Source organism: Equus quagga, chromosome 13 (assembly GCF_021613505.1).
Source record: "Equus quagga isolate Etosha38 chromosome 13, UCLA_HA_Equagga_1.0, whole genome shotgun sequence".
NCBI classification, from domain to species: domain Eukaryota; kingdom Metazoa; phylum Chordata; class Mammalia; order Perissodactyla; family Equidae; genus Equus; species Equus quagga.
Genome location: NC_060279.1, coordinates 76,647,215 through 76,672,596, shown reverse-complemented (window position 1 = coordinate 76,672,596; position 25,382 = coordinate 76,647,215). Strand labels below are relative to the sequence as shown.

General features: G+C 52.9%; 2 protein-coding genes across 3 annotated transcripts in view; one reads left to right on the top strand and one right to left on the bottom strand.

The window, feature by feature from the left end:
* Positions 1–924: 924 nt before the first annotated feature.
* On the top strand, positions 925–9,378 carry GINS2 (GINS complex subunit 2). The gene is made up of 5 exons (XM_046680254.1): positions 925–1,075; positions 1,573–1,687; positions 5,338–5,437; positions 8,244–8,370; positions 8,595–9,378. The coding sequence occupies exons 1-5, from the start codon at positions 986–988 to the stop codon at positions 8,718–8,720; spliced, it is 558 nt and encodes a 185-aa protein (XP_046536210.1). The 5' UTR covers positions 925–985; the 3' UTR covers positions 8,721–9,378.
* A 918-nt stretch (positions 9,379–10,296) lies between these two features.
* The window catches only part of GSE1 (Gse1 coiled-coil protein), a 404,686-nt gene continuing 389,600 nt past the window's right edge, over positions 10,297–25,382 (bottom strand). For both annotated transcript variants that reach the window (XM_046680251.1, XM_046680252.1), the window contains 8 exons: positions 24,527–25,140; positions 23,173–23,285; positions 22,600–22,870; positions 21,014–21,127; positions 19,841–20,212; positions 17,675–17,953; positions 15,168–15,271; positions 10,297–14,232 (listed from right to left, as the gene is read on the bottom strand). In XM_046680251.1, the coding sequence (XP_046536207.1) occupies positions 14,098–14,232; positions 15,168–15,271; positions 17,675–17,953; positions 19,841–20,212; positions 21,014–21,127; positions 22,600–22,870; positions 23,173–23,285; positions 24,527–25,140 (2,002 nt within the window). In that variant the 3' untranslated portion in view covers positions 10,297–14,097. The remainder of the gene's footprint in view (positions 14,233–15,167; positions 15,272–17,674; positions 17,954–19,840; positions 20,213–21,013; positions 21,128–22,599; positions 22,871–23,172; positions 23,286–24,526; positions 25,141–25,382) is intronic.

Sequence of the window (25,382 nt, the reverse complement as noted above, 5' to 3'; positions counted from 1 at the left end):
ATCGGTACATACGTGCTCCAGTCGTGCAAACCTGTCTCTTCATGAGTCTCACCTGGGGTGCGGCCCAAGCACAAATTCTGAGCCTCTCCCCGCAGCTTCTGAATCGGAACATGTGGGTGGGGTGAAGGATCTGCATTTTTATAGATTTTAACCAACGCGTGTAGAGAGAACGGAAGATTGAGAAATTAAAGGAGGCAACGCCTTCTCTCACTCCGCTGGGCGCGGCCCTGTCTGTCTAGCCAGGTCACGCCGTGACCCAGTAAATGCATTTACTCCTGGCCGGGTGCGGGCCCAGTGTAGACGCACCCCGAGCCCCACCCCCAGCTTGACTCAGGGTGTTGGCAGGAGGCGCCCGGGCCAGGTGAAGGGACACGGAAGTCCGGCGCCAGGGCAGGAGGGCCCACGGAGGCCAGGTGCGCGGCCCAGGGGGGAGGCGGGGTCGGGGCGCCGAAGGGGGTGGAGCCCGGGAGAGGCGGGGCCGGGACGCGGAAGGGGGTGGAGCCCGGGAGAGGCGGGGCCGGGACGCGGAAGGGGTGGAGCCTTGGAGAGGCGGGGCCAGGACGCGGAAGGGGTGGAGCCTTGGAGGGGCGGGGCCGGCACGCGGAAGGGGTGGGGCCCCAGTGGGGCGGGGCCAGGACGCGAGACTGGGTGGAGCTGGGAGACGAGAAGGGCGGGGCCGGGACACGGGATGGGGTGGGGCCGGGGCGCGCGAGAGTGTGGAGCCTGGAAGGGGCGGAGCCTGGATCTGTCCAGCAGAAGGGCGGGGTCTGCCTTCAGCCTCGTTCAAGCTCGCCAATCCGCGGGCTCGTGGCAGCAGCGGGCCCCGCCTCCTGCCGCCGCGCCGCATTGCTATAGGCCGGTCGAGGCTTCTTCCGGCCTGGGGGCGGGCCCCACGCGGTGGCGGGAAAGCGGCGGCCGCGGCACCTTCTCCTGGTCGCTGTGGGTCGGAGGCGGCGGGGAGTCCTGGTCCGGCTGCTACGCCACCATGGACGCGGCCGAGGTGGAGTTTCTGGCCGAGAAGGAGCTGGTTACCATTATCCCGAACTTCAGTCTGGACAAGATCTACCTCATCGGGGTGAGGGCGCGGGCCGGGGGCGAGCGGCGGGCGTTTGCCTCAGGAACCGGCGCCTGGGAGAGGCCGGCCCCCGGGGGTCGGAGCTTGTGCGGACGCCGCCCTCTCCTTCGTCCTACCCTCCTCTGCCCCCGCCTCTCGGAGGGGCAGCCGGGCGGCGGGCTCCGGGGCTCGGTCGGCGCGGGGGCGGGGCGGCGGCTCTGAGGAGACCGGGCACAGGTGGGAGCACAGGTGGGCGGAGAGTGGGATCGCAGGTGGACGGACAGTAAGATCGCAGGTGGGAGCAAAGGTGGGCACGCAGGTGGGCGGCAGGTGGGATCGCAGCTGGGAGTACAGGTGGGTTGCAGGTGGGTGCAGCTGGGAGCAGAGGTGGGCACACAGGTGGGCGACAGGTGGGATCACAGGTGGGCTCCGGCCTGTCCGGTGCCCCTCCCCTTCCTGGCCGCAGGGAGGTCGGTCATGCCTTTGTGCCGTCTGAGCGGCTCGTTTTCCTTCCGCAGGGGGACCTGGGGCCCTTTAACCCCGGCTTGCCGGTGGACGTGCCCCTGTGGCTGGCCATCAACCTGAAACAACGACAGAAGTGTCGGCTGGTTCCTCCCGAGTGGATGGACGTGGGTGAGGACGGGGTGGACACGGTGCCGGCCTCCCGCTGGCGGAGGTGGGGGGTCCTTCCATCTGCTCCGTTGACCACTGATGGGCCGGAGTTAATGGTCCCAGACTCACCCCTTGGAGGCTGCTGCCCGCTGTTATTGATGCTGTGTTAGTTCGGGGTGTGTTTACCAATCTTAGTTCAGATTTTCGTTTTAAGATATTTCAACTTGCTCTAAAACTAAGGATGCTATAGGACCTTAAAGAAGCATTTGTTCTAGTTTAAGAAAAAAAATAAGTATAGTCTAGCAGGTTGAGGAGCAGAGTCGTTATCGCACGTGGTAGAGAATGCACGAAAATAATGCGTCATCCACGGGAGGGAGGGTTATTCGGCCATAAAGAGGAGTGGAGGACTGATCCCGCTGCAGCGGGCGAGCCCTGAGAACAGGATGCTGCGTGAACAACCAGACACACAGACCACGCATTTATTGTGACATTCCGTTTATCCGAGCTGTTCGGAACGGGCACACCCGCAGGGACAAAGCAGATGAGTGGCTGTCTAGGGCTGGGGTTTGGGGGTCGATGGATGGTGGGGTTCCTTTCTAGGGTGGTGAAAATGTTCTAGAATTGATTGAAGTGGTGGACGCACAACCGTGTGAGTGTACTAAAACCCACCAAATTGTACACTTTAAACCAGTGAATTGTATGGTATGTTAATGATGTCCAAATAAAGCTGTTAAAAAAACAGAAAATAATGCATCGAAGGTGCAGAGGGACTTCATCCTGAGCCTTTGCAGTCTTTTCCCCACCTGAAACATGAGTGGCTCATCATAGCAAAGAATCTTAATTTTATTTGGGGTGGGGGCATTTAGAATTTGGAAAGCCTCTGAGCAATAGTGATTGTCCGCTCCCTGGGGACATCTGGGAGTATGTTCCTCCTAGAAGCAAGGACACTGTCAGCCGGGCACTCTCGAATACTCTTGAATACAGTTTAAGAAGGACTGGGCATTTTCTCCTCCCTCCCCGTCCTAAAGGGCAGAGGGACTCTGGCGGTCCTGAAGCATAATGGGAAACTCATGCCTTCTGCTTGGAAGGGCCTTGTTAGCGGGGAGCCCCCCCAGGCCTGGCCCTATTAGCGCGGCATCCCCTTCTGGCAGTTTTGGTGCATCCAAACCCAAGGCGGTACGGGCCAAGAGCCAGAGTCAGAGAGCAGGCGTGGAGAGAGCGAGCCTGAGCCTTTTCCTGCGCCTGGGCCTTGATGTGGTGCGAGGTGGTGAAACATCCTCATTAGACGTAGGCCCCGCCCAAGAGCCAGCTGCCTTCGGGTTCTGCGGCTGCGATTAGTCCCACCTGTTCTTGGACATAATCTAAATGGAATCAAGTGTGTCAGCTTTTGTCTCTGGCTTCTCTTATTCGATCGATGTTTTTGAGATTCGCCCCCAGTGTTGTGTCTGTCATTACCTCACTCTTCTGTTTCACCCGCTGGATGAGGATGCCACAGGTTGGTCCCCCATTCTTCGGTTAGTGCATGTTTGGGTTGTTTCCCATTTTGGGGTTTGTGAATGAGGCTGTTGTGAACATTCTTGTCAACGTCTTTTTGTGGATGTATGTTTTTATTTCTCTTGGGTAAATGAATACCTAGAGTGGTGGAATTCCTGGGTCATAGGGCAGACTGTGCTTAACTTTGAAGGAAACTGCCAACCAGCCCTCCAGAGTGGTTGAGCCATCGTTAGAATCCCGCCAGAAATGTATGAGCCTTCCCATCGTTCCACATCCTTGCCAGTGTTCGGGGTTGTCCTTCTGATTTACCGCAGGGTTTGAACAGGTGTTCTACACTCTGCTTTAGATGATAGAAAAGCAAAGAATCCGTCCGCCGTGCAGAGATGTGCTTGGGGAGAGGGTAGTAGGGAGTTACCCAGGCGAGAGCTGAGGGAGGCTGAGCTGGTGGTGGAGGTGGGTACGTGTGGTTGGAGTGTAGGGGTGTTTTGAAGAAAGAATCAGCGGGATTTGCTGACGGACAGGCCTTGGATCTGGGAGAGGAGTTAAGGATGCCCGCCAGGGTCATCGGCTGAGCTGCAGACGAGGTGGAGCTGCTGTGTCCTGGGACAGGAAGGCTGCGGGAGCAGTGTGTGGGCTGCACTGGGAACCAGGAGTGGGGGTTTGAATGTGTCACCCCGAGGTGCCTATTAGCTATCCAAGTGGAATTAATGTGGGCAGTGGGGCCTGGAGTCAGGAATTCCGAGAGGGGCTCATCTGGGGATGTAAATTTGGAAGTCGTGAGCACGTGGTGTTTCCAGGCGGCAGGAGGAGATCACAGGGGCTGTGGGTTTAGGCAGTGGAGAAGGGGCGGGCACCTGAGCTCTATACCCCACTGTTGAGAGGTCAGGAAGACCCGGAGGGATCAGCGAGATGAGAAGAGATCTCCGAGTGGTGTTCCAGCCACGAAGTGATAAATATGCTCCAAGGAGGACTGACCCTTGTCCGATGCGAAGACTGACGTGTAGCCGTTGGGTTTGGCTGGGCCTTGGTGAGCTGTGTTGGTGGCGGGGCGGGATAGACCCCCACCCGAGTGGTTGAGGGGAGGAAGTTAACGCCAGTGTCAGACAACTCTTGAAGTTTTGCTGTAAAGGGCGTGAGAAATGGATGGTAGCTGGAGGAGGATTGGTGTCAGGGGAGGGTTTTCTTTTTAAGATGGAGGATGTTGCAGTAAGCTTGATGGAATGGTAAATAGTGACCGAAACAGTGATCATTCAAGAGCGAGAGAGAGCTGCTGGAGTGGTGTCCTGGTGGGAGAGAGAGCAGGGTCCAGTGCACGTCCAGGAGGCTGTTCCTCCTGTGTGGGGACAGAGGCAGGGAGGTTGGGAGATGTGGTGGCAGGAGAGTGCAGGCTCAGCAGGGCCTCGAGGAGAGCCGGGGCGGCAAGATGAGGAAAGAAGGCATGAAGAGGCAGGCAGGATTGCAAGTGACGGGGTGAATGAACCCGGGATGTACAGTAAGATTGCAAGATGGCACCATGGGCCCCCAGAGATGGATGGTCAAGCATTTAAAGTGAGACCGCCCAGCATAGTTGCGTCTGTGTGTGTCCCTTCGCCACAGTGGGCAGTCCAGACTCAAGACTAGGGTTTCCTCAGGCCAGTGAGACAGGAGCAAGGGGCAAGGCAGTTGTGGCACGTGGGGAGGGGTGCTGCTGCTGCTTGGGGCTGGGCTCAGCGGCTGGTTCCAGATGCCCGGCTTTCAGCCCTTTACCCTCACCCCACCCCCAGGCCGGAGGGGCGGTAGCTGTAGGTTGTCTCGCTCTCTTCTGAACTAGGCTTGCTATAGATAAGTAAATCTCTCCAGTCACTGGTTACTTTCATCACTTCTTGCTTCAAAGGTAGAAAACTTTGCTCTTTCCCTCAGAAAAGAACTTCTGACTCTGGCGTTCTTTTCAGTAATATTTCCTGCAGGTCAAAGCAATAACAATAACAAAAATTTACCACCTTCTCTAAGAGAAGTTTTTGAGGAAATAGGCCCTGAATCACCTAGCTAGTGACATGTTATCCCAAAAAGTGTTTTTTTCATGTATTTGTTAGTTGACTGAATAGGTAATATAGGCACTTGGTAAGTTTGGAAGATTTAAAAAAAATGTTTGGGTTATGGTGATGGTAAAATGTATTTATTCACTTCTGAAATTTCAGAGAAGTTGGAGAACATTAGGGATCACGAACGAAAGGAAGAAACTTTTACCCCTATGCCCAGCCCTTACTACATGGAACTCACCAAACTCCTGCTAAATCAGTGAGTATATCTCAGTTCTTAGAGCCCACAGGCGACATGGAGCTCACGGTTCTCACCCCCTAACCGCTGGCTACCGAGTGAGCGGTACCCCTGGGCCCGCCTCCTCAGATCCGTGCTCTGGGAGCCGTTTGTGTGCGGACGCACGCTTGCCCCCGGTCTTGCTCGCTCGCTCCCTCGTTCTCGTTTTTCCTCTTTGCCTCCCTCTCCCGGTAAATCCCTTGGTTCTTTCCCTTCTGCCTCCTAATTCATTCGACGTTGGACCCCAGTGTGGAGACTCCATCACACCTCGGGTGGCAGGCTTTTTCTAACTCCATGTTCTGTGAGTAAAGCTTCCCCCCTTTTTCTTCTTTGGGCGCATGCATTTGAGTCTAGCACGTCTTTCACGGGAAAGGCCCCAGGGCTCACACTTGCCGCTGACCCTGAGCTGTAAGGAGGCCCTCTAATAGCAAAAATGTGCCCTAGCAGCTTCTCGTTTCCCTCCATCCAGTTCTGGCTCCCACCGGCCTCTCCTTCGTCCTCCATGTTGCAGCTGGAGTGGGCTCTTCGAGACGAAGCTCCCTGTGACTGCCCTGCTCCTCACGGCCTCTCCAGGCTTTGGTCTAAAGCCCTGGGCCTGGTGGTCAGGGCCCTGCACAGCCTGCTCTTCCTCCTTCTTTCACTCCTAATGCTTCCTCCTGCTGATTCTCCAGCTTCCAGCCTCATGTCGGTCTCTTTCACTTCTTTATACACCAAGGTCCCCAGGGCTTTGCATATGCTGTTCCCTCTGCCCAGTAGGTCCGTCTGTCCCCTGCCCCTCTTTTGGGTTAGCGTAACAGGTACTTCCTCCCAGGTTAAGTGTACCTGTCCTCTTGGCAGTTCTGTACACCTCCATGGCATTTGTCAGCTGTAATTTCTTATCACTTGTCTAGCTGTGCTCTTCCCCCCACCTCAGTTCTAATGGGCAGGGACTGTATCTTGTGTGCACTAGCACCGTGCCTGGTGCTCACAGGTTTGTTGAATGAATGAATGTATGTATGAAATCAGTGGGCGGGCCGGGCAAGTGTGGATAATTTTGCTTGGGAGATACTTAAAATGTAATTTGCAAAATGTCAAGCTTTTGAAGCCCTGAGCACCTTTTAATTGATGGATTCAAGGGCAGAACTAGAGGAAAAATTCAGGAGCTCCCTACTGCCTGCTGTAGAGCAGAAGGGCCAGGGGCCTACTGCCTGCTGTAGAGCAGAAGGGCCAGGGGCCTACTGAATGGCACTGCTGAATGCAAATGGAAGTTGGGGTGCATATCATGGACTCGTCCTTAAGTTGTCATGAGGCTGCAGGTCACAAGACACTAAGCATATGACAGACTAAGTGTGCCACTAGACAGAGGAGACAGTCGTGTATGCTGGAGTTCCCAGTTTAGATGGGAGAGGTGTGAACCTGTTAACCAGTAGCCACACTGCGGTATTAAATACTTTTCAGAGTATGTCAGGATGCAACCCTAATGCCTGGTGGTGCCAGAGAAGGGATCCCTGGCTTGAAGGATGAGGGAGAATTTGCTAGGGGAGAGGAGTGTAAGCGGAAGGCACGAAGTGTGAAAGGCACGGTGTGTGTGGGGCAACAGAGAATGTTGGGGCATGCATAGAATGTGGGAGGGGCGGGTTACCCTGTGGTGGAGAGTCCCTGGGAGGGTGTTCAGGCAGGGGTGCATCGTCCGCTGGGTCTGAGAGCCTGCTGTGGTGGTGGGGAGTGACTCGGAAGGGAGAACTTGGGAGCAGAGATGAGGGGCCTGTTCATCCTTGGTTTCTGAAATTCAATGTATTAGGTGTGCAGTTCCTATTGAAAACCTTGTTTCATAATTTTTTATAATTCATTCAACTAAGGGACCTAATTTTGCCTTTGTTCTGCAGTTAACAAGGAGCTTTGTTCTTTAACCTGCTGTTCAAAGCGTAAAATCCAAATGTTTGGGTCTTAAATAAAATCTGCTACATAGAATTTATGCCACTGGTTCTCCATTTACTAATGACAGCTGAGTTTAACAGGTGGCGGCCATTTCAGCTTACCCTAGAATGCCTGGTGCTGGATGACGTTGGCTTCGGCTTTTATCTTCTAGGTTGTCTTTTCCTTCAAAGGTTAATGTAAAATATATTTCAAACAGGAAGGCTGTCATTGCCCCTCGCCGACTCCAGTTCAAATTTTTACCCAGAATTTGCTGTGTATAGGTGTGCTCAGTTATGCAATTTGTGACTTTCGTAAATGTATTTTTCTTTTCTCTGTAGAGTGAGGCAGTACCCATCCTTCAGGGCTTTTGTGAGGTAGAAATGCTGCGTAGTGCTCAGCACAGTGCATGGCACAGAGCCTGTCGTCATCTTTCTCTGGTGGGTTGTAAGCCCTTGGATACGGACAAGCTATGAGCAACAGAAGTCATGACCTCCAGCCAGCCCTTGAAACAAATTCGTTCTAGATGGAAATTCTCTAGCACGGAACACTGAGTTATCCTGAGACAGACGATGTCCAATTTAGAGCTTGTTCCCCGATCCCTAATTTCTTTAGGTAAACAGAAGTCCTGGGACCACAGCCTGCCATGGGACAGTTAACGTGAGCACAGGTAACTCTGTGGATCATGGCTGCCTTTCCCTGGCACCAAACTTAGCTGCTAGAAATGCTTACATTTTAAAATTGAAAACAAAGCAAAACAAATTTTGAGTCTAGAACAGCTCTTGTATTTTGCCTGAAGCCGAGCAGCATTTCTTAAAAAGCCACTTCTCCCTGGTCATTGCTTTAGTTTCCCGAGTGCTCTTATGTGACTGATTTCACCTCTGGCTTCCTTTAGTGCTTCAGACAACATCCCCAAAGCAGATGAGATCCGGACCCTGATCAAGGATGTGTGGGACACTCGCATCGCCAAGCTTCGGGTGTCTGCTGACCGCTTTGTGAGGGAGCAGGAGGCGCACGCCAAGGTGGGTGCGTGGCTGGCCCTGCCCCCGCAGCTGCGCCCCTCGGAGGTCCGTGCGGGCCTGGTGCTGCTGAGCGACTTCCCAGGGCGTCCTGCCCGCTGAGGCTGTCGCAGGCAGGGTTACTAGCTGGGCTGGGCTTTTATTATTGGTTTCTTGTTTTTATTCAGATTTTACCTTTTTCTCAAAAATCAAAAACTCGACCAACCCAGCCTGTTTCCTTGTTTTAGCTGGATAACTTGACCTTGATGGAGATCAACACCAGTGGGGCTTTCCTCACACAAGCGCTCAACCACATGTACAAGCTCCGAACAAACCTGCAGCCTTCTCCGAGCACCCAGTCTCAAGACTTCTAGAGAAAGACACATCTGTAAAGGCCTCGCGTGTGCTGCCGGAGGCGTGCCGGGTGGCGTGGGAGCGCTCGGGACGGACAGAGGTACTGGAGTTCTGGAGTTTCAGAACCATTTTTGAGTGTGGCAAACGTGTCGTGAAGTAAGGGATGGATTCCTAACATGGTGGGGAAGCAACAGGTCTGCGCTTAGTCATTAAGGCGCTCTCGTTCCACATCTGTCCCGAGAAGCCAGCTGTTCTTTTATGGGGGAAGAAAAAAGCTTTGGCAAAACAAGTTCTTTTTCCCAGCAGAGCCTCAGGTCTCCCGCACGGAACTGTCACGTGTGGGTGAGTGCTCAGCGACATCAGGTGTTGCTTTTAAAAGACAGTAGGAATGGCCACGTGGCCTAGGGCTTTTTTTTTTCTTTTTGATCCTGATCTCTGGGCTAAATTTAGAATCTCCTTACAGGGGTTGCTCAGAGGATAGCAGATAAGCAGCTAGTGACGCTGGTCAGTGTTTACCACCTGAGCCCTGAGACACAATAAAGATGGCAACCCAAATCTCTTTTGAGATCTTTTTCCTGCGTAACTAGCAAGTAAAAGGAGCGAGCCATGTGGCTAAAACGATCTGATGGACTGAAGCGAACGGTGTATCACAGGCGACTAAACTTCAGACCGACACTCTGGGTGTCTCTCGTTCTCTTGGCTGCTTCTGGTTAAGGTTTAAAGGGTCGCTTATCAAGGGGAAAGTCAGGGAGAAACTAATTCCATGTTATCAGGCGCATGAACGACGCTGTCTTCACGATGCTAAAGCAGGAAAGTTGGACTGATACCACTCTGCTCTTGATGGGCTGAGGGGAAAGCTTTGTTATAGGTAGCATGGCTCAAATAAGGATAAATTCTTTTTCTTCATAGGAGAAAGTTTCCGATTGTAGTGTTTTGCAATCGCTAAGTCCCTTCTAGAAATTACATTACCTCGCCAGGGGAAATGATTGTCTAGTCGTGGTGAGCAGGTTCTGTAACCAGCTGGCTTTCCGCTGTGGCGCCATTGTTAAAGCAGTAGCATGTTATCTCGAGGGCTTTCTGATGAGTGTACATATCTGATCAGCTGAACCTAAGGAATGTGTGGTGCTCTTTGCCCTTCCTTCAGTGTTTCAAGTCCAAACTCACTCCAGGTTACTCGACCACTACTTCTCGGTTCCAAATCGCTACCCAGGTGTCCCCCCGACAAGCAGCTGTGACTGTTTCAACACTGAAGGGCCAGACACAGAGGGATTAGGACACAGAAGACCTGGTCTCCATCATTTCAGGTGGCTGTTGAGAGGGTTGCTTTCAGATGACAGGACTTGCCTTTTTACCTCCCTCGGAATCCTTCAGATTTAATTTGAGGAATCTTGCAGTGTGAAGCCACGTGTCATGGTGTCATGGTGGAGGTCAGGAGTCCTGTGTATCTCGGCTCTCACCCCATACCACCTTTCTCTTCAAACCTGGCTGAGGCACAACTGAATCTGTCTTTATGTTTTACCTGCAAAGCTATAAAGCTGTTGAGGTTTTTTTTTTTTTTTTGGCCTTATTATAACATAAAAAAGATTTCCCTCTGAATATGATTTAGGAAGATTTTATTTTTTTGGATGTTGTCAGAAATTACAGCAATATATTCATAAATACCTAATTACTACATTCAACAAATAATATTACAATACAATTAATTCAAACAAGTACACTTAGAACAGGTTTAATTTCACAGCATCTAAACTGCCCCCAGAGTGACCGAGGCACCGTCCCTCCTCCCTCCCATGACCGGTGACTGTTCTAGCTATTAAGCACAGGGTACATACCAAGTAACACAACCAATTAGCATGGTCTTCCTCAGGTGAAGGCAGGGTTAGGAGTGTAAGTCAGGCGCTGGAGGAGGAGTGGGGGCAGGCTACTGCAAGTGTAGGAAAGTCAATAGCTTGGTTACTGAGAGAGCAGAGGGGTGCTGCTAAGTGGCTAAGAGACACTTGGAGAGTAACAGAATCGGCCTGTGCTGATCATCTCCATCTTGTGGTGGATCCTTGGAATTTTCTGCACTTTAAAACACGGCTCAGAGGGAAAGGGGGTATCTGATTTAATTTCTGAGATTTGGCAGCACTGTCAGCTACTTGAGGAAAATACCATTCCATGCACAAACTTAAGATGTCCTGGGTTACGATTCTTTGCTGCTAGAGCTGTGGGCTCCTTTTAACATTCTAATGGAGTATACCCTTACGGAAATTCAAAGAATATTAATGCCAATTAGATGTTTTATTTGCTTTAGAATATAAACTGTTGGAAATCCTATCTTGGTCACTTATCTGAGATGATGTTCTAAGATCATGATGTTTTGTCAGTTTGGCTCTGAGTATATGAAACAAAAATAACTCCTTTTCAAATGATCAGATTGTGTAGTATCAAGTTTGGGAAAGCTCTGGTTTGTTTCTAACGATCTGATTAAACGTGGAACCACGCGATTCCACTTTGGAAGGTGTCCTCACAAGTGTACTGAGATCCGTTTCAGAGGACAGATGGCAGCCGTCTCTTCCAGATGCTGTAGGAAGACACGAGGTCGCAAAGGACTGAGGTCTTCACGACAGTCCTGACACACAGCTTGCACAATCAATTCTGGAGCCAGCCTGGGGTGCTTCTGAACTTTGTCCTCTCCACTACACGCAATAGCTGGACCAAAGGCTTCAGAGATTGCATGGCAATTTTTGTTGAACTCAAAATGAAAAGACTTAGGTGCTACCGTTTTCTTTCAGAATCATCTGAAAACAGGAGTTTTCAGATAAAACTTAATTATTGGATGGAAAAAACCATTACTGGGTTCTATGTCTTACTGGTGCACTTTTGTTTTCGAAAGATGCTTTCTTACCTTTTTCTTAGTTAATTCATGCTACCTTATATTCTGATTGTCATATTACTTCTTGAGCCCAAGACTATGAGTTCTCCACAGAGGTGGTGTGTGGCAAGGCAGAGTGACAGAGAAGCTCCGAGGCAGGGGCAAGGGGGGGTTTTCAACTGGAAGGGGAACAAGCAGTTATTCTAGCTCGGTGTGCACAGCTTCACCCAGCCCCCCAGCCCCTCACGAGGCGGAGACCGCCCCTGTGACGGTGTGCGCCTTTGTCCCATGTGCCACGAGCCTCTCCCATAACAAAAAGCCCAACCGAGGGCACTCCCCTCGGACAGTGAAGATGGATGGGGCTGTGCTTTCCTGCCGAGTTATTGGATTTACTTTTCCCTTTTGCTTTAGCCAAGGCCATTACCAAAGCCGATTAGCAAAGGCATCCAGACATTTTCTGTGATGGAGGAGGACTGTGAGGGGAGGGCTAAGATGGAACTCTCAAGCCTTCCGACCAGAAGCAGCAAGCAGATCCCAGAGAGAAAAATCAGTGCTATTGTGCCCTGACTGCTGGCAGCAGAGCTGCCTCTCCCCACCTGTCCCCACCTGTGGAACGTGCTGCGTCAGTGTCTTTGCAGGGGAGGCGGCCCACAGAACAGCCCTTAGTTCTCCTCAAGTCGCTTCTGTGGAGAGGAAAGCGCTTGTTGACTGCTGATAATACTGGCGGCACTTTTTGTCTGAGTTTGCTAATAACTGGAAGATTCTTGGCAGACATACAAAGCAAACTGTGTGGGAACAGATAAAGCGACACAATGCCATCTGCCAGCAAGCTGTTCCGCACAGCTAAGGTCTGGGGCTGAGGGCGCGGCCACTGACCGCAGTGAGCGGCCTTCTGAAGGTCAGCCAGCCCTTCCCCTGGCCCAGGGCAAAGCGGGAGCTGCCCCTGCCCCTGCCCCTGGCAGACCAACCCCTGGCTGCTTTGGCCTCTGGTTCGGGCCCATTCAGGCAAGATACCATCTTATCTAGATTAAACACTGCCCGAACGAGCAATAACTGGGGCAAGAAAGAACTGCCCGCTGCTTCGCAGTGAGATGGCTAGCCCAGGTTTGAGCCTGCAGTAAGTTCCAAAGGAGTTCAGCTCAGCCGTTGTTTACCCTACTGTCAGGCTTTTACAAAGCTGCCCAGCTAAATGAAGCCTCTAAAGTTTCTACTTTGCACCTGCTCTCAGACTGCTGTAGGACACCTTAGAATGCTGTCACAGAGAGCGCTCACTTCCTGAAAAGTTCTCGTCACAAAGGCCCCCGTCCGTGTGCACTCATAGCTGCCTGGTTTCCCCTAGACCAGCCCCCCTCACTTCACAGCCACTGCTGCTGTCTGCTACTCGCGGCCGGGCCGGGGTCCAGGAGGGACGCATGGCTGTCTATGTCGCTGTCTGGTGCAGCTCAGAAATGAAGTGCTCGCACAGGCGCCAGTGGCAAGCTCTTTCACTTTTCTTCTTCTTTAATTTTTAAAAACACTTCAATATTTTAATGTCCTGACCAGCAGCAGTACAAACACTAAAAGCAAGGGTTTTTTTTTTTTTGCCCAGAAAAACAAAAACAAAAAAAACAAACAAAACCCCCAAACAGGAAAACAAACAAACAAAAATCCCCCCAAACCACATATTAAAAATGGCAGGCTTTTTATAACAATAATTAAAGTAATAAAAACATACAAAACTTTGTTTTTTAATATATATACACAGTACAAGGCTGAAGCACCTTTGACTTTTCTCTCAAAATTTACGTTTGTATGAAAACACCGCCCACTGCAGTAACAATTTGGTGGGTGTGAACATGTCTACACAGAGCGCTGTACATCGTCCCCCACGGAGTAATGAAAAGGTACCTTCAGTGTGTCGATTCGCTTTATCTTTAGGGAAGAGCTTTTCCAGGGAAAAGCCTTTGGGTGAGGCTTCAGGACTGCCGCTTTATGTGCTCCTAGGACCTGTTGCTTTGATGGGAATTTTGCAGAAAAGTAACTGAATAAGCCCTTTACTTAAAATGCACCCCACCTCCAGTCAGCGGAAGCAGGCCTCGGTCCCGGGCGGAGTGAGACCGACCCCGCCCCGCAGGAAAGCAGACCTGCTTCTTGCGGCACAGGAGTATGGCAACACAAGAAACAGAACGCAATCGGTTTGATCCAACCTGACACACCAGGGGCTAGAAATGATCAAGTTTTAGTGTTGGTAATGGAGCCTTCATTTTCAGGTTAAAAAAATAACGACGTGGGGGAAGAAAGAATGTTTAAAACCGCCTTTAAAAAGAAAAAACTACGGGCGTCCTACATTGGTTGCTCGCTGAATTACAAAGGTGATTCGATTGCATTGAAGTCAAGGTGAGTTCGTTCTGTTTTCTGGAGCCTGGAACCCTTTGCTTCATGCATGGCACATTCTCATTTTTTTTTTAAGCTTCAAACCTCCCAGTGAAAAATATTAAATATTCAAGGTAATAAAATAGATAATATTTCTATACTATAGGTTCGGCCTAGCGCAAGGGAAACCGTCACCTCGGATATCCCTTAAAATAACCCCTAGGCCAATGCAGTGCAGGCAACGCAAGGCACTTCCGTAAGTGATCCAGTTCTGCCTGGAGGCGCTCCCTTTCTGACACAATCTTCTGTTTCTGGCTCCTCAACTCCTGGAGAGAGAGAAATTACGTTAAACAAACTCACTTCACACTGCAAGGAAATGTGTGTGACGCACAAATGGGCTGGAGGCCCTGTGGAAAGGCCAGTCTTCACTGCTTTGAAAAGCCCCTGCCCAGTTCAGTATCCTCACAGCAGCTTCTGGAAGAAGCACTTCAAACTGTCCCCAGAGTCTTGGATCCCTGCAATACCCACTCTCTCGCATAGTACCAGTGTCTCTGCTGTCTCGGCTTCAACCCTGAGGGGTTTTTTTTTTTCCTGAGGAAGATCAGCCCTGAGCTAACATCTGTGCCAGTCATCCTCTATTTTTTTACACGTGGGTCGCTACCACAGAGGGGCTGACGAGTGATGCAGGTCCACAGCTGGGATCCACACCTGTGAATCCGGGTCACGGAAGCAGAGCGTGTGGAACTTAACCACTAGGCCACGGGGCTGGCCCCAACCCTGAGATTTTAAAACTTAGCCCTGATATTATAAAACACTTGCTGCTGCAGGAGTGGCCAACATGTGCAGACCTGGTCTGAGGCAAGCCCCACATCCTCGCACGCTGGGAGCAAGGCTGCAGGCGGGTAGGAGACAGTCCATTGTGCCTCAGTAAAATCCTCTTCCATCCTCCTTAGCAAATCACAGGAGGGGGCAACTGATGCCGGCAACAAATTATTCCCCTGAAGGGATATATAAAGAGCTTCCACACCCTTCCAGGATCAATATTCCGCAAATTTTCCTTAGCTAAATCTTGGGTAATCAACTGACTCCTGAATTTCCCGAGACTACGAGTCTTGATGTCTTACAGAGCAGGAGTTCCCCACAAAATTTGTCAGTATGGGTGCTCTTGAACCCAAACTTGAAAGGTTAAACAGAAAAAGCACAGTGTGTTTTAAGAAAACCCCTGAGGAGCAGATCTTGAGTCCTCGTCCCCAACACTCACCGCCATGCTGTGGGAGAGCTGCTCTGCCGTGAGACTGAGGCTGTGGTGCTGGGCCTCCAGCCGTCTGCACTGCGTCTGCAACACCTGCCGCTCCAGATTTTGCTCTGAAAAGACAAGTGATGCTGATGTGTTTTCTGTACACAGGGGCGACGGCTTGGTGTCTCCCTTCTCTCTCGTCTTCATGCTCTCTGGGCCACAATGCTCCCAGCCCTTTGAGTTGCCCTGGTAAATCCATGAGCGTTCCTAAATTAAATCCAGCCCAGGGATCTAGTATCAAAGGGCAACTTAAGGGACACAGGTAGGAAGGAAGGGTGAATTTATGGCCTTAAAAATGTATTTCTCAGAAAGAAAGATAAAAAAATAAAGGTTAGGCTCGGAAGCTTTTAAGCTGCTAGGCCAAGTGAACTGGGAAACTGAAAGAATAGTTTTCATTAGAAAATTAAAATCTCTGCCTTCCCGAAACACGGCCTGGTTTTAACAGCAGAGTGACGTCAGCTCTTCAAGGCTAAGTCCCTACTTTATACAGAGCGTTTAGAGAGTGAAAGCCAGGCAGAGAAGCTAGGACAGTCATGATAGCAAAATAAGGTACTACCACAAAATTAGAGGCTGACACCACTTAAGGACAGACGTTACAAATCTCAAAGGCACTAACAAATCAAATTCAGCAAGGAGGAAGCAACACCAGAAAACATCGAAGTGAAAAAAATAAGGTCGTCGCCTCCATGGGTAATAGGAGATACATGAGTGAATTTTTGACAATTAGCATCAACTCAGCAGCAAATGGGAACCCTTGTTCTTGAATGGAAGGCTTCTCAAGCTTCACAAACAAGAAGAGAGCCCCCTTAGAGCCTCTTTCCAACAGCCTAGAGGCCCTAGGCAATGCAGTACGACAAGAAAACATGTAAAAATTCAAAGAGAAGGAACTAAATTTATGTGGAGGTCTGATCATCTACGATTATCTAAGGAACAAAAACTGACCACCAGACGGAGCAGAGCAGAGCACCGGGAGTCAGACCATGGCAGGCTCACCCCAGGGGCGGAGGCATGCTGTAAACCACCAGGGTGACAGGGTGTTCAGGGGGAAAGATAAAGGAAGATTTCTACCTTATTCCACAAAAGGAATTCCCAAACAAGGCACCCGGAAAAGATAGAGACATTTCATTTCACTCAAATTAAAAAATAATGTTCTATATTGCTTCTGGATATGTAACATATGTCCTTAAAGAATAACAACATTTAAGGAGTGACGGACAGTAAATTCAAAATAAGGATCCCATTCAAGGGAGGAAAGGAAGCAAAACGTAAGCACTGATACTTTGGTAGTGGCTCCAGAGGCATTCTTTTTGTTAGTCTGTACTTCTCTGTTTTAAAATGCTTATTTCAAAGTATTTCAAATGATTATGAAATTCATAATCAAGTGTTTATATTTAATATTTACTATATCATAACACTTGATAAAAACTGAGTCAGGAAGTGGTGGCCTGGGTTTGCTAGCCAGTGGCTAGCACTCCCCAAGTTGTCAAGCTGCTTCCCAGTCCTGCCAACACAGCGAGGATGGTGGGTACAGAGGGGCCACGGCCGACCATGTCAGCAGGGCCCAAGGGCCAGGAGCTCGCATGCATAGTCAGCACTCTGCTCCAAAGAGGTCCCTGCCGAGCCGTCTACCTTGCCCATCCCACTGCAGGGGGGGGACTGGGGGCCTTCGCTTCTCCCTGCATCAGTTCACAGCGCCACGGCCTCCGTCTAAGCTAGGCGCCTGTGCAGGCATTTCAAAGAAGTGGAGGCGCAGAGAAACGAGGTGCTAGCAGCACAGGAACAGTGCCAGAATTCCACCAGCGCCCAAGCCTGGTGACGCACTGGTGCCGCTCACCCCGAAGCAACAGACCAGCGTGGGAGAGGTGTGCCCGAGTCCCCTGGCGCTTGATTCACCAGGCTGCCGGCGAGTGTGCACTCACATCCTGGTGGCTGGTGAGGGCTGGCCTCCCGGCACAAAGTGCTAGTTCAGCAGGGTGACAGAGCCTGGAACGGAAACTCACCAGCCTGGAGGTGCTTCAGATGTGAGGTGGGCTCAGGCAGTGACCAGGCCTGGCTAGTTAATAAACTTTCCATTTTCCAAGACCCTTGTACGTAGCCACAAGTGTCAGGGCTGAGCGAATATTGAGAAGCAGAAAGAGCAGGGCCCAGGTTTGGGCAGTCACACTGAGTGCTGACAGGCGCGTGGCACTGAAATTTCTCCAGTGAGAATGGCCCCAGCTTCATCCACAAGGAGTCCCGTTATAAGCAAGCCTGGACACCTGCAGAAGCCTAAGGAACCGTTCCCGAAATAGGCAAAACGGCAGAGGGAAATTTACCTGCCGGCATGTTCATCTAGCAGTGTCCCAAGAAATGGAATTGCCAGTGCTGTCACCTAGAAACAGTCCCCACTGTTGGCAGCGAGGTCCTGCACTCATGGGTCTATTAAGCTTTCCTCCACTTTCTTTACCGGGCCACCCCCCTCTCCTTTGTACCTTCTATATGTTCTTGGTAAGCTTCTAAAATTGCCTCAATCCCTTGCCACTTGCGCCTGGGGGGTTCCTCCTCATCCTCGTCTCCGTCTTCATCGTCCTCCTCTTCTGAGTCCTGGTCCACCTCCTGCATGAGGGGGCCCTTCCTCACGGTGGGGGTTTCCTGCTGCCCATTGTGCTGGGGCAGAGGGAGCCGACTCGAGGACTGCAGCTCAGGAATGTTGTAGTGGATGGACGTGTCAACTTTGTGGTTCTGCTCTGCAGACAGCACAGCGACGCTCCCTGGGGAGGAGAAAACATGCTGGTCACCGGGCCTGTGGGGGCGTGTGCTGGGAGAGGGAACAGGGCATGCTGGAGAAGGCCTGGGTTGCCCTGCCTTGGGCGACAGAGCCAGTGACTGCAGGTCTCGCAGCGACCAGAAGACGAAGCATGGAGACGCCTGTGACCTTCAGAGATCAAAGATGGCACCATACAGAATGGTTACGAAGAGCCGTAAAGACAGCAGCAGACCTGGATTCCAACTGATCATAAGGTGTGTGTGATCCCAGCGCAGTTAATCTCTGAGCTTCAGTGTCTCGCTCTGTAAAATTGTGGGTCTGAGCTTGGTCTATAGCTGGCCCTCATAAGGGTCAGTCCTGCTCCCCGTGCAATGGAGGGACCTCAGTCCCTGAGCACATGCAGTGTCCTGCCCCCACCAGGAGAGCTGGTAAACTGCTGCTGGGACCTGTTCAGATGAGGTCTGCTCTGCGTGCGGCACAGCCCTGCCACTGCAGTTCTGACAGGTGCACGCTGCCTCCCCGTGTGGACAGCAGCGTCTGAGTGGGAGCTGCTCCATCACAGGACGGGTTCAGCTCAGACTGCCGTGGGCTGGACGACCCGGAGACCTGAGGGACTGGGCATTGGGACGTCAGGGGAGGCCAGAACCAAGCAAGGTAGGCCAGACGGGCCCCAGGGCTGCAGAAAAGCCTGGGAGGAGAGGCTTGGATGGAGCCTAGAGCTATTTCACCTAGTTATCCAGCCACAACATTTCCTTCTTGAAAAACAGGATTAATTCAAGTAAATTCACGAGAAACATCCGGTAAAGCATCCTCCTGACTTCCAGCAAGTCCTTACTCCGTGGGTATTACCACATCTGTTGACAGCCTTACCTCAACCTCTGAGAAAGATGCTGTCCAACAGCAGACCCGCGTGTCTCAATGCTTACCTATCTATTCAACTTTTCTAGCTTGCAGTCATGAAAATTTAAAATGGTTTTGGCCTAATAAAGTCTTTCCTTCTGGCTGTTGGAGTATACGGACTATTTTATCCTCAGTAGTTATTTAACCATTGAGCATTCTTTTCTAATTTTGATTTGGTGGGAATAAAACGTGGCCACCCTTGTTCTCCGACCTTCAGTGATCCCACCAAATGTTCAAAGGGAGTGAACCTGGGGCTCAAGCGTGGGGCTAAAGCAACCTCTGTCACAAAGTGCTCGCTGGGGCCGCTGGAACGAACACCCCCCAGGTCTGGGTATCAAAAAGTAGGAGATTTCCAGGTTGAGTCTGTTTGTGGGGCGCTGAGAAATCACTCAGCTGGAGGAGTGGATCTTTTTTTTTTTTGAGGAAGATCAGCCCTGAGCTAACATCTGCTGCCAATCCTCTTCTTTTTGCTGAGGAAGACTGGCCCTGAGCTAAAGTCCGTGCCCATCTTCCTCCACTTTGTATGTAGGACACCTACCACAGCATGGTGTGCCAAGTGGTGCCATGTCCACACCCAGGATCCAAACCGGCGAGCCCTGGGCCGTTGAATTGGAACATGCACACTTAACTGCCACGCCACTGGGCTGGCCCTTGGATCCTACTCTTGACTGAAAGGCACCTTGCCTGGCCTTACTAAAAGGAAGTGCTTCTACCAAACTCAGCGGCATCACCTGCTAATTTTCTTAAGTGTGGTCCGCAGACCAGCAGCATCAGCATCACCTGGGCACCTGCCAGAAATGGAGAATTTTCAGGCTCCATCCTGGACCTGCTGAGGCAGCATCTGCCTCTAACGAGCTCCCCAGGTGCCTTGTGCACGCCAGGTTCAAGAGGGGTGAGCCCACGGCTGCAGCTGCGTGACTGCAGGCGCTCTAGGAACATTAGCAGCTGCGACAGAAACCCAGGAGCAGAGGGGGATGGGCCGCCTCGTTACCTTTATGCTTCTGCAGCGCCTTCTGGGTGGACTGCAGCACGGACTCGTGGAACTGATGTGCAAACTCTTCTGCTATGAAGGGCTCCCACGGCTTGCTCTTCCCGTTGATGCTGTGGGACAACGGCACAGGAATGTCCTTGGGCGGAGGGCCCCGGATGTAATGAAGCATGCTCAGGCTCTTCTTGCCCCCAGGGGCCTCACTCAGCCTGGGCTTCTCGCTGCTGGCAGGAGCTGGCTCCTGGACTCGTGACAGCTCCTGGGGCCGGAGCTGTTCCAGTCTCCCAGGCTCCGTGGCCTTTGGGACATCAGACAAGGAAGCGGCAATACCCACAGGCTTCTCCACATCCAGAGAGGCTTGCTGCGTGGCTTGTTCTTTTAGAGAAAGAAAGCGAGGAAAATGTTAAGAGCTGCAAGTGAAGAGGCGGACCCTGACCTCTAGAGCTTACACTTAATAAAGACCTAGTACAAAGGGCCAAGACTCGGGGGCCGTTTAATTAAACGTCAGCGCGCGCAGTGCGGTCTGAAGACGGGGGTGTTTAGCAGCAAGTCCATCCTTGAAAGGTGCCCCAGGAAGGCATCTGGGAAGAAAAAGAATCAGAAGCAGCAAGTCGCTTCAAGTCATCTGAGAGAGAGGAAGTTACGTAGCCCAACCCAAAAAGAAAGACCACGTTAGGAGCTGAGAGCAGGGCTGGACCACAGAGATCTCCCGCTCCATTCCGCAGCACAGCGAGGTATAATCAAAGCCGTGAGAGAGAGAGAGGATGTGAAAGCAGGCACTGGAGAGACCTGCAAGGCAGAACGAGCAAGACAAAGATGCAGGAGAAGAGTGCCAGCGAAGGGCGGACGGGAGCAGCAGAGCCGAGGCAGCAGGTGCGGAAACCCGGGACACGGCCACCACTGGACTGACGGTGGCTACACCTAAGCTGACCACCAGACACAGCTCTGAGGAAGCCGGGCCCTCTCAGCTCTGAGCCCTGCCTTCCAACTCGCGCACTCCGGCCCGAGGAGATCCTTCAGTCGTGCAGGAAGCTTGTACGAGATGGAGAGCAGCACTGTTTCCAGAAGGAAAGATTCAGGACGAAGACCTTGAGCGGTCGCCTCCGACCCTGGGCAGCCCTCGGGACAGTCCCGGGCGGTGGCGGACGGGGCTGTCCTTCCCGCCCTGGGCCTTACCGCTCAGGGAGACAGCAGGACTGTCCCTCGGAGAGTTTCTGAGCGAGTCTGCCACTGCTGCTGAAAGGGCCTTCTGCTTCATGGCATGGAGCATTGCAACAAGTTTCTCTTTGTCTGTGAGAAAAGCAGCCTGAGATTAACAAGACAGTTGCATCATTTCTGAGAGGGAAGGGAGCAGGAGTCTGGCCCAGGCCGTGACTGGCAGGTACAAATCCTTTAAACCAAGAAAAACGCAAAGCGAGCACCACAGGGACGGGCTGTGTTTAAAGGAAGAAACTTTCATTTTAGAGTGAGCCCAGGTTCCTCTCGACTTTTACTAGGCAACATTTCAGATGTATTCCAAAAACAGCTGTGTGTGTGCGGCGAAATAATGGGTATCTATGATCTTCCCAGGTGGCTTCTGAGGATGTATTTGTACTTGAAAGACAAAAATGTTGGCCCCAGCACAAGGAAACAACCCTGAAGATCTACACACCGCCCAGGAAGCACAGGCTGCTTCTGGGCGCACTCTCTTCCCCGACCGCTCCCAGCACACAAACGCAATTCCTACGCGGCTGCCGTTTACTGAAGAGGAACACAGACCTCTGGGACCTTTGATGCTGCAAACTCCTGTTGCAGTGGCACTTCTTGCTGACTGGGACTTAAGCGGCCACATCACCAGTGGCTTCCTCTAGGAATTAAGTCAGGCAAAAAGATGCTTTTTACAAACAAAACTACGCACGTTCTCAGGGATTTGTACTGGTAATCAACACATCAGCGCCCCTTTAAGGGAAAGCAAGAATTCCAGCTTACTGGTTAAGAACAGAGTAAACTCTACACCCCAACAATGAAATAAGCAGACTCAAGCAATTGACCAACAGGCATTTCTGCTTTCCTTCTGCCTGCCCTCCAGAGGCGACCAGGTCTCAGCGAGGGGACTTGGACGTGTGCAAATGAGCACACCAGACAGTCCAAGTTCTCACCTGAACCAACACCCCGGCCCTAAGTGTGCAAAGGAAGAGGATCCCCCCAAGAAGAGATGAAGCCGCAGCCTTTCTTCTACACTACGGACTCCAGGCCAAGAGTCGGCCTCACGTAGCTCTGCTGGAGGCGCACACCACCCTCGACCTCCTGCCGTTGAGAACGTGAAGCCCAGTGGGCCGTGGCAGCGGCCCACCAAGAGGAAATGCCCACCACCGTGGAGCTGCAGCCCTGCCACAGGAGGGGTCACCAGACCTGCCTTCTCAGGTGCTAGGAGGTCTGACAAGTGACAAGAACAGCCATCAAGCTCACAGCAGGCTTTATATACAAACACCAGCGAGCCTTCAATTCCAGCAGGGACGCAACAAGAGAAGACAGGCTTTGAATGGGGCGATCTGAGTTTCAGAGGGAGAGAGGCGGGATGGCGAAGAGACACGGGCAGGTCTGTGAGAGCAGAGCAGCTGCTTCCTTGGGGAGCCAAGAGAGCCCCAGGACTGAGGCATTTTCAGATTCCACCTGCCGTGTGGGCCCAGGACACCCCAGGACTCCAGGGGTCCACCTGCTTCTTGGAAGCTCCCAGCTGTCCTAATGAGCCCCGTCCCCAGCAGGCCCGAGCCAGGCCATACCTTTCCTCTTCTCAGTGCTGATGTGGGTGAGGTTGAAGACGGTCAGGAACTTCTTCTTTTCTTCAAAGTTGGGGCTGTTGTTCATCTCGTCGGGACTGTAGCGGGTAGACAGCGCCAATCTCGGCGAAGGTGTCTGTCGCTTATTCTGAATCGTCGGGGGCGAGGGGCTTCTCTCTCTCAGCATCCGCCGTCGCTTCCTCCGCTTCTGGGTCAGCAATTCCTCCTTCTGCTGTTGGGTGGTCAAGCCAAAAAGTTGCAAAAACTCTAGCTTCTAGATTGGGAAAGAGAACAAATGAGTTTGAAACCACTGGCGGTGGCGTGCTTCCACTGTCTCAGGGGCCCCTCCTGGGGTCCTCAAAGCCCGTGTGCTGTGGCCAACTCTGTGTCGGCCAGTGAGGAGGACCCTGCCGGCATGCCTAGACACCTGCGGACAGCAGAGAAATGAAGCAGCGCAGGGGGATCCCAGTAAGTGTGGGATCAACTGGGACGGTGGGGAAGCCAAGAGGCAGACATCCATGTGGGCACCAGCAGTCCAGCCCATAGCCTGACACAGCAGCAATGAGAGCTCAATACCTCAGAGGATGTGTCCAGTTTGAGGGGCGGCTGCTCGGCCACGCAGCGGAGGTGCGCCCTGACCTCCTCCTCATCACTCTCATCGTAAGAGTCATCCAGATCATAGTAGTAGCCTGGTGGCAAAAACACGTTTATTCAGCTAAGCAAGGAGCCTTGATTGACCAGTGGATGTGGGATACCCTGTGATGTGTGTGCAGACCCACCTGTCAGACCGGGCCCTGTTGGCCTCTTTGAGCACCCCAAAACCTGGATTCCTTTCATCCCAGGTGGAAAAGCGCATCAACCCCCAGTCCTAGGATCTTTCAGGGATGGCAGGCACCAGACTCCCCTTGGACCCACAGCCCCCGAGTGGCCAGGCTGTCCCTGGGCTGACGCTGCTCCCTCAGCAGGGTACCATTCATCACACAGGCCCAGGGCCGTGTCCATGGCAACGCAAGGCTGTTTGTGCACATCCACTCCCTCCTGCTGGGGCCATCTGGGCCCATTTCCCAGCAGAGGAGAGGCACACTCGGGTCCCTGTCCTCTCAAAGGCACAGAGCATGCATGCAAACGCACGTGCAGATCGCAGCAGCAGAACCGCCGTACCCAAGGGCACCGGGGGACTCCCCCATTCTTCACAAGGTGAGCGGGGAAGAAAAATCCTCTTTGGGCCCTAAGCCTAGCCCAGACCAACACCCAGAAAGACCTGGCCCTGGCCCCAGATTCTGGCTAAAAGGCTCAATTCTATGTTGCACAGGCCCCAGGCTTCCAGCAGGAAAAAGGAATCTGGTCTGGAGCCCTCGCTGCCTCCTGGTCAGATGGGGGTGCAAGTGGGGGACAGCCACTTTCACCCTGGGCCTGCTCACCTATTCTTGGCTCTTTGCGGAACCCAAGGAGCTGCTGGCTGGGGCGCCCCTCCCCTGGCAAGAGCAGGAGCCAGAGGTGGCCCGATCTCCCACTCTTGCCCCCACCCCGCCTGCCTGCAATTGATGGTGGCAGTCCCATATGAGGAGCCCCGCTGCACCCAGGCCCACTCTCTCGACAGCTTCCTCCCATTACACTGCACTATTAATATTTAAAACCATCTTATTAGCCTCTGTTCATCATTTATTAATTGTGCACGTCTGTAGAACTGTCTTTACAGACAGGCTTTGATTCGGCTTTTTGGGACAATATGCATTGTGGCAGGACAGGCAAGCAGCCCTGGGTGTGTCTCCCCAGCGGAGGTGTCAGGGAGCCACACAGATGCCAGGGACCTGCTCCCTGGTGCTGCTAGAGCCCCAGAGCTGTAAGCAGATGCAGGGGAGGGAGGGGCTGAGCAGGTGCCCTGCTGTTCCCCGGGGCTGGGAGGTCGGGACACCCAGGGAGAGCAGACCTTTCTCCTGGGCCTCTCGCCGCCTGCGCTCCTCCAGATCCAGCTTGCTGACCAGCCTCCGGCGCTGCTGCAGAAACTCATCGTAGATGTAGGCAGGGTCAGGGCCCCGTGGCGCTGGGGGCCGGTAGGGCGACCCCGGCTTCAGGGGCCCAGTGAGCTCCCCGAAGGTGGCTGGCTGGCTGAGGGAAGCCCGCTGCTGGCCCAGGATGGTCTGGGTGGACTTCTCGAGTTCAGCCAGGAAGGGCCCAGGCCCGTGAGGGAAGGTCTGGTGCTCCAGGTTCCCTGCCTCCCGTGGGGGCGGCTGGTACTTGTCCAGGGGGGTGGGCGCGCGCTTCCGGGGCCCCTCCTCTGCCTTTTCCGGGCAGTAGACCCGCTCCACCTTCACCAGCGGGACGGCCGCCTGGCGGCTGGGCTCGAACGGGGCAGGATGGCTGTGCAGAGGGTGGCTCTCAGGGGCCCGCCGTGTCTCCAGCGTGCTGTCCATCAGGGACACCGGGTTCCAGAGGGCTGTGGGCACCGAGTGGTGCTGTGGCTTGGGCGAGATGAGGGGCGGGGGCCCGCCAAAGTGCTGCGGGGGGTCTCGGCTGCCCGGTTCATGGCGGGTTGGTCCTGGCCTGGGGGGTAAACAGACCAAGCCATCAGTCACGGGAGAGCAGGGATGCCAGCCACCCCCGGGACTTCCAGGCTGCCTGCCAGAGCCCCAGTGCAGAGGCAGCCTCTGAGACGGCCCAGATGGGACCCAAGAGAGCCAGAGCTGGAGGGGCGTGAGGCCTCCTGAGCCCCTGGACAGGGGCTGGAGGGAAGGACACGCTTCCACGTGGCTCTACTTCCTCTTCAAACAGCTCAAGGCAGCTAC